We start from the raw sequence: 8812 nt of genomic DNA, 5'->3' as shown, positions 1-8812 counted from the left end.
ACTGGTGCAGCCACTCTGGAAAACAGTACGGAGGTTCCTCAAAAAATTAAAAACAGAATGACCCAGCAATTGCACTACTAGATATTTATCCAAAGGATACAGGAGTGCTGATTCAAAAGGGGCACATGCATCCCAATGTTTATAGCAGCGCTATCGACAATAGCCAAAATTTAGAAAGAGCCAAATATCCATTGACATGTGAATGGATAAAGAAGATGTGGTGTGTAAATATATATATAATGGAGTATCACTCCGCAATCAAGAATGAAATCTTGCCATTTGCAACAACGTGGATGGAACTAGAGTGTATTATGTTGAGAGAAATAAGTCAGTCCAGAGAAAGACAAATATCATATGATTTCACTCATATGAGGACTTTAAAATACAAAACAGATGAACATAAGGGAAGAGAAGCAAAAATAAGATAAAAATAGAGAGGGAGACAAACCATGAGACTCTTAAATACAGGGAACAAACTAAGGGTTGCTAGTGGGGTGTTGGGTGGGGGGGATGGGCTGAATGGGAGAAGGGTATTAAGGACACTTGTCGGGATGAGCACTGGGTGTTAAATGTAAGTGATGAATCACTAAATTCTATTCCCAAAATCATTATTACACTATATGTTAACTTGGATTTAAATTTTTAAAAAAGAGGGAAATTTATCATTCTGATTTCATATCCCCTTTTGAATGCATGCTTGTTTTCTCCCTCCCTAAATTCCTTGCAAGGTAGCTAACTTCATGACTTTAGGCAGGAAACAATGATGATGGGCCTGGAACATCCTATTATTGCCAGAAAGTAAGGATGCTTGCAACAATGTCAGAGCAGTGCTGAAGGGAGCAAGAGTTAGCCTAAAGCGGCCCCCAATGGCTCATTCTGACAATGAGCATCAAAAAATATACATAATCAATTGAAATGTATTAGGATTTTAAAAGACCATGAATGCATGAAACTAAAAAGAAAAATGTTAAAATGCAATATGCAAATACAGAGGCATAATAAAATATGAGAATGAATTTGGTAAGTATAAAGTGTAATATTTACATACATGGATTACATATATATATATCTATATGGATTATCTTTCCAACAGGCATATAACTTTGTGTGTGTGTGTGTGTGTGTACACAGTATAGGTAGACAGATCTCTTACCTTTCCCAGGTCTTTAATCAAAAGTCAACTTCAAAGGTGGCTTCCTTCCCTGGCCATACAATCTAAAATATCAACCCAGTCCCCTACCTCTTCTTTCATCTTCTTCTCCTTAGAATTTTCTCTCTTACATATTATATTTTTTCATATATATATATATATATATATATATATATATATATATATTTATTGTTGGTCTTCCTCACTAGAAATTAGCTCTATAAAAAAGCAGTGATTTTTGTCTGTGTAGTTCACTACTGTATCTCCAATGCCTAGGTTAGAACAAAGCCTGGCACACAGTAGGTACTCTATACAAAGTTTTTCAATAAAACACACACACAGGCACACACCCCTCCTGTTTAATCAAGAGTAAATAAAAGAAAAATTTTAAATATGAGAAGCAAAAATTGCATAAACTGACAAGGCAGAAAGATATGTTCAGCATAATAACCAGATTAAAAAAGGAATCCAATAGTTCCATCACCATTGATCATATCGAATAACCAAGTGGAAAGGGTTTTGCCATTGTGTTAAAATCAATTAGTCCATGTTCTAAAGAGAATTAACTGAACAAACTCAAACCACATCTCTTTGGACAAGAAATCTCTAGATGATCCTAATAACTCTAAGATACTAATAATGCATAATTTTTTTTATTTTTTCAACGTTTATTTATTTTTGAGAGACAGAGAGAGACAGAGCATGAGGAAGGGAGGGGCAGAGAGAGAGGGAGACACAGAATCTGAAGCAGGCTCCAGGCTCCAAGCTGTCAGCACAGAGCCCGACACAGGGCTTGAACCCATAAACCATGAGATCATGACCCAGGCCGAAGTCAGACACTTAACTGAGCCACCCAGGCATCCCAATAATACATAAGTTTTTAATAATGCTAAAAGATCAAGTCACTATATCATAATAAGACAGTGGGTTGTATAGTTGCAGATAAATAAAATTTAATACCTCACTGTGAGGTAAAACACCAGATATAAGTACAAACACCTATGCAAAAGGCATAGGTGTAAAAGATTTTACAACATTACAAGTGAAGTTTAATTGAAAAAACAATCAATCAATCAGAGGAAGAAATCAGGTGCCATACTTAGATCAGAATCAATTAGTGAATAACTCAAACTCTTCTTTGGTCTGAGTCATTATTCTTTTTCTTTTAGGCCTGTTAAGTTTACTGTAACCTTGGGGAGTGTTCCAAAATAAGTTATTACTCAACTCTTAGAAAGTATTAAAATAAGTATTTCTATACACCTAGGAAATATAAGAAAGAATAAAGAAGTGACATGGATTTTTAGCATATGATATTGACATTTTAGGTTAGATGTGGTATGTTTGGCAGCGTTTTATAATCATTTTTTTCTGTTCAAGGTTTGAAGTATTAAGTCATACTAAATCTATGGTTTAAGTTGTTTCAAGGCCATTTGTCTTAATATTTGGGAAATTTTCAGATTTGTATTAGATATAAGAATAAGTTGACTAATAAAGAACTTTTAAGAGTAGTAGTCATTGTTTCACTCCATGCACATATATAAATCCTTTATTCTTTCATAATTCCTTTGTTCTGTTGTTTTCATAGATGCTGTCCAGACAATGTCCAAAATTCTAATGGTTCTAATTGTTCAAGGTGGCCCCATTACCATATCATCAAAGTTTACTTCCCTACATCCACTCAAATAAAATAGGAATATACTGCCCTCTACCCTCATATTCCTTATTACTCTGAAGAATGGTAATAATTTATGCCCTCAAAATTTTACGCTCCAACTGTTTTACCTTCGCCATGAGTTGAAAATGTCGCATCCTTTCTGCCAGTAATGTCTGTCTGAATCTCTAGTTCCAAACAAGATAAAAATTTCTTAAACCAAAATTATAATCTACCCACAAAAGAAGACCTCATTTACAATTCTATTATATTCTATTACACAGTATATTTAAATCCATACTGTAAACAGAAAATCAAATAATTCCTTTAAGATGAAGAGCCATTCATGAACTTTTCTCTCAGCTTGTCATTCTTTCTTTAAAGGCCTACGGTGAGTCATTACCACAGATGATTTTAATTCCTTATGGGAAAGCCTGTTAAGGAGTTTTACTAAGTGAATTTTTTAAAAAAATTATCCTTATTATGAAGCAGTCTAATAAATACTAACTTTTATCAACAAATAAAATGTAAAAATTCTCTCAGCTTTGTGAAGGCTGTATATTGAACTTCCATAAACTTGTTTCAGCAAAAGGTTTCTCAGGATAATTACACCATATAAAATATTAAGGCTTTCTCACATGTAGCAAATACAGGGTGCATGAATCAGTACTATAATTCCAAGAGGCAAAAATCCAATTCAAATTAACTTAAGCAAAAAAAGGAAATTTATTGTATCACAAAAATGAAAAAGTAAAAGATGGTATAGACTTCAGGCATGATTGAATTGAGAAGATAAAACAATGTCATCAGATTTCTGTCTCTCTGTGTTGGACTGATCCTGGGAAGGCTTTCCTCATGTAGTGGCAAAAAGGCTACTGGTGAGTTTTTAACCTTGAAAAAAAGTCCTTGCAGCTTGCAATTCCAGGAAAAACATTATCTTCTCTGACTATCCATAACAATACCCTGTTATAGGGTTCTAGTGGTCCAGACAAGGCCATCTGCCAATCCCTTATTAACTAGCTTGTGGCCAGCCCATGACCAATCCACTGCTTTCCCTGATTAATAGTTTCATCAGAATGATACGCAATGAGGGTGAGGTAAATTTCAAACGGGGCATAGAACAGATCCAAAAGTAACAGATGTCTACTATTCAGGCTATTTCAAATAAGGGATGCTCATAAACTGAAGGCTTTTTCCATATTTACTACATTCATAGAATCATTAACCAAAGAATTAATTGATATTTATTTAATAAGGACTGAGTGGTGACTGTTTTCTTCCTTATACTTGTTATAATCAGAGAGTTTCTTTATTATGAATTTTCTGATGTCGTCTAAGGGCTGAGGCACAGCTAAAATTAGTCCCACATTCACTGCAGTTATAGGGTTTGTCTCCAGCATGAATTCTCTGGTGTAGCCTAAGGGACAAGATCTGATGGAAAGCCTTCCCACATTCATTACATTCATAGGGTTTCTCTCCAGTATGAATTCTCTGATGTTGATTAAGGTATGAGCCACAACTGAAGGCCTTCCCACATTTGTTACATTCATAGGGTTTCTCTCCTGCATGACTTCTCTTATGATGAATCAGAACTAAAGCATCACTGAAGGCTTTCCCACATTTACTGCATTCAAAAGGTCTCTCTCCAGTATGTATTCTATGATGTCGATTAAGTTGTGAGTCAGTCCTAAAAAACTTCCCACATTTGATGCATTCATAGGGCTTTTCACCTGTATGAATTCTCTGATGTTGATTAAGGTGTGAGCGATAGCCAAAAGTCTTCCCACATTCATTACATTTAAAGGGTTTCTCTCCTGTATGAATCCTTTGATGCAGAGTAAGGGCAATGCGTCTGCTGAAGGCTTTTCCACATTGATTACATTCATAGGGTTTCTCTCCGGTGTGAATTCTCTGATGTTGATTGAGGTGTGCGCTCTGTCTGAAGGCTTTGTTACATTCCTTACATTCATATGGTTTCTCCCCTGTGTGAATTCTCTGATGTTCAACAAGGAAGGCATAACGGCTAAAGGCCTTCCCACATTCATTGCATGCAAAGGGTTTCTCTCCGGTGTGGATTCTCTGATGTTGAGCAAGGTGTGCACTCTGTCTGAAAGCTTTGTTACATTCCTTACACTCATAGGGTTTCTCTCCAATATGAGTTCTTTGATGTTCACTGAGAAAGAAGTCATGGCTAAAGGCTTTTCCACAGTCATTGCATGCGTATGGTTTCTCTCCACTGTGAATTCTCTGAGGTTGAGTAAAGAATGAGTAACAGCTAAAGGCATCATCACATTCATTGAATCCATGTGGTAATTTTCCAAAATGAGTCGTCTGATGTTGAGTAAGTAATGAATGGAAACTTAAGAGATTTGAAAAATCATTACTTTCATAAGGTTTCTCCCCAGGAGGACTTCCTATATCTTTACTAAGGTATGTATTCTGGTTGAATTCTTCACATTCATTATCTATCAAAGATTCTTTCTCAGCAGGTAATCTTTTATGTTCAATTAGGATGGAATTTGGGGGAAACATTTTATCATAAATATCAAATTTATGCATTTGCTCTACTGTGGGAACTCTCTCTTGTGTCGCAAGTACTGACTTCAAGAGAACACTTCTCTCAGAATTGTTATATTTATTGTCTCTTTTCACAGCAGGGATTTCCCTAAGAGTTGTCACTTGCCTGAAATGCCTCTCCTGATTTTGTTGATGCCGCTCAAATTCACCCTCGTATTTCCAGGCTTCTCTGAAACTGGAATATTCAAGGTTATAACTTGTAAGTCTTTCCATTACCATGCCCTGGGATATTTCCTCTTCATCAATGTACCATTTTGGAGGTAATTCCTTGATTTCATACCAAGACTCCCAGTCTGAAAAATATCAAGAAAGCAAATGTGTCCTTTTTTTTCCTTTGCAAGGAGAAAACTGTTATAGAAGAAATAAGAATTTATTTGGGGGGGATGGAGGGGAGAAAGTACATGGTTTTGATACCTTTCAAATATGGCCATGCAATATGAACAAAACACAAAGAAAGAAGAACGAAGAGAGCTGATAAAGGAAGATATATGTGTTGGTGATGGTGACGAGGTGATAGAGGAAACGTAGGGCACAAAGCACATTTATATACAGATAAAATGTAGGGTACTTAGATGCAGACAAAGGTAAAGGCTGAGAAAATAAAAAATTGAAAACAACTGATTAGATCATAATCAGTTTCCCTGCCTTGAACTCTCAAGTCCTATTCACTATCTAGTCCTATTCATAAGACTAAAAGCTCCATGAGTCAGTGACTAATGTTTACTTCTTTTTCTTCTTACTGCTGCATTTAGTGCCTAGGACAATGGTAGCATTTTGTTGAATGAATGAATGAATGCTAACAAAAAGCTCAACAACTTCTAAGATTTTATCAAGGACCAGAAAAAAATTATCATGGTTTTGGGTTGTTTTTTTTTTTTTAGGTGTCTAGAATAAATCTGGAGGTCAGCTTTTCTCATCATTGAGAGAAAAATGCTACCTACAGAACAGACACTTGATATTTTCAGGAGAGGATGTTGGGTGAGACAAGATGGAAAGAAAACTGTTTTTAAAAGATGACCTCAACAAAAAAAGGAAAATGAGGGGAGCCTGGCTGGCTAAGTTGGTGGAGCATGGAGCATGCTCTTGATCTTGAACTCTTGATCTCGGTGTTGTATGTCTGAGCCCTATGTTGGGTGTGGAGGTTACTTAAAAATAAAATCTTAAAAAAAAAGGAGGGGTGCCTGGGTGACTTAGCGTCTGACTTCGGCTCAGGTCATGATCTCACAGTTCTTGAGTTCAAATCCCGTGTCAGGGCTCTGTGCTGACAGCTCAGAGCCTGGAGCCTGCTTCATATTCTGTATCTCCCTTTCTCTCTGCCCCTTCCCTGCTTGTGCTCTGTCTGTCTCTCTCTATCAAAAATAAATAAACATTAAAAAAAGGAAAATGAAAAAGTCCTTTTCTTTTTTTTTTTTTTAAAGTTTATCCATTTTTGAGAGAGAGAGACAGAGCATGAGCAGGGGAGAGGCAGAGAGAGAGAGGGAGACACAGAATCCAAAGCAGGCTCTAGACTCTGAGCTGCCAGCACAGAGCCCGACGCAGGGCTCGAACTTATGAACCGTGAGATCATGGCCTGAGCTGAAGTTGGATGTTCAATCAACTGAGTCACTCAGGCGCCCTGAGAAAGTCCTTTTCATGTCACACACAATAACCAGCCAATATATTCAACTGTACAGAATCTACTACTATGTGCCCAGCATCCAGTAGAGGAAAAAAAGTCTGAGACACACACAGGTGCTTCTCCCTTTTTTAAACTCTAAGGAGGTGAAACTTGTGCATACAAAAATTCAACATGACACATAATGAAGGACTAGCTAATATGATACAGATTATTAGTAGTATAAGTGTCAGAAAAGAGAGATCAAAACTCACTAGTTTAGTTAAGGAATAATTCCTGGAGAATCTGAGCTTTATTTTCAAGGCTCTGATCAAGCTTCCAAAATGCAGTGATTATTTTATTAACAGTCACTTTCATGTTTTGATATTCACAGGGATTATTTTAGAACTGTACATGTTAGCATTTTTTTTTTTTTTTTTTTTTAGTTAATTATAGTCTTTTCCAGAACAGCATCCCATCTATTGAAAGAAAAGCTGCTTCCAGGCCAGGTCAGCACAAATTAAAAAGCAAAGAACACTGGGGCGCCTGGGTGGCGCAGTAGGTTAAGCGTCCGACTTCAGCCAGGTCACAATCTCGCGGTCCGGGAGTTCGAGCCCCGCGTCAGGCTCTGGGCTGATGGCTCGGAGCCTGGAGCCTGCTTCCGATTCTGTGTCTCCCTCTCTCTCTGCCCCTCCCCCATTCAAGCTCTGTCTCTCTCTGTCCCAAAAATAAATAAACGTTGAAAAAAAAAATTAAAAAAAAAAAAAAAAGCAAAGAACACATTATGCATCTGTATCTTTCTTCTTTCCAATACAGCCTCCACTCAAGGAAAGCCCCATCCCTACCTATCCCTCCTATGCACAGCCACAGATTTTCTCATACTTGGGGCTCTATCTCAACCAAGGCCTGAGAGGAATTTGTTCACTTATCCTCTGTTAGGTCTACACTGTTGTTCTTTTCTTTCTTTCTCTTTCTTTCTTATTTTTTTTTTTTTTTTTTGGCAGAAACTCATTCTGTTCCCTCACCAACTCTCCTAGAACCTCCTTTCCTATATTCATCACCTAGGGTCACTACATTTCCTCTTACCAAGAATAAACCTTTTCTCTATTCCAGAAGCTTTATACAATACCTACTGTAATGCTGAGTAAAAGAAGACTGATGGGAGAAGACTACAAACATTTTCCAACATCAGATGCCTAGAGCTCCAACCAGATGCCTAGAGCTCCAAGCTTTTTTGTGGAAAAAAAAAAAAAAGATACTCTGTACTTAGGCAAATGAATACTATAGGGGAAGGAACTCCATATAGGGCATTCCAGGGGAAAGTATAGAGTATAGCCTAGGGAAAGTATACAGCAAGAAGTAAGTACAAAGGAAGACATATTCATTATGCTTGGAGTAGAGAAATACTTAGAAATCAGTGGTATTAAGATATTATGGTGACATTCAGCAAAAGAGAGAAGACAACTCACTCATATCAGTGATTGAGGGGAAAAGGGAAGTTATGGATTCAGGTAAATTGGGAGAGAGCCAAATGGGCATCCACGTGTCACAATGGAAACAACATAGGGTTTGGGGTCATAGGCGAGTTTAATCCTACTTCTGCATCTAGCTAGCTAGTTATTCTACCCTTAAATTGATTAACCCACCTCTTAAGCCTCAGTTTCACAGCAGGCAAAATGAGGTGACCTTACTAGTATGGTATAAGAATAAAGGATAATAAATTTAGAAAATATCTAGGAGTATCTGGTTCATTATAGGTATTCAGTGACACTTATCATACAATGAAACAAATTAATATGTATTCATTCAGTTATTCTTATACGTACACCATTATGTCTGA

General features: G+C 36.9%; 1 protein-coding gene across 3 annotated transcripts in view; it reads right to left on the bottom strand.

Moving 5' to 3' along the window:
- Positions 1-3508: 3508 nt before the first annotated feature.
- ZNF527 (zinc finger protein 527) overlaps positions 3509-8812 on the bottom strand; it is a 32247-nt gene continuing 26943 nt past the window's right edge. For all 3 annotated transcript variants that reach the window (XM_019818747.2, XM_003997838.5, XM_006941320.4), the window contains one exon: positions 3509-5671. In XM_019818747.2, coding sequence (XP_019674306.2) covers positions 4098-5671 — 1574 coding nt within the window. In that variant the 3' untranslated portion in view covers positions 3509-4097. The remainder of the gene's footprint in view (positions 5672-8812) is intronic.

This window comes from Felis catus, chromosome E2 (assembly GCF_018350175.1).
Source record: "Felis catus isolate Fca126 chromosome E2, F.catus_Fca126_mat1.0, whole genome shotgun sequence".
Taxonomy (NCBI): Eukaryota; Metazoa; Chordata; class Mammalia; order Carnivora; family Felidae; genus Felis; species Felis catus.
The sequence above is the reverse complement of the archived record's forward strand: the minus strand, read 5'-3'. Positions and strand labels throughout refer to the sequence as shown.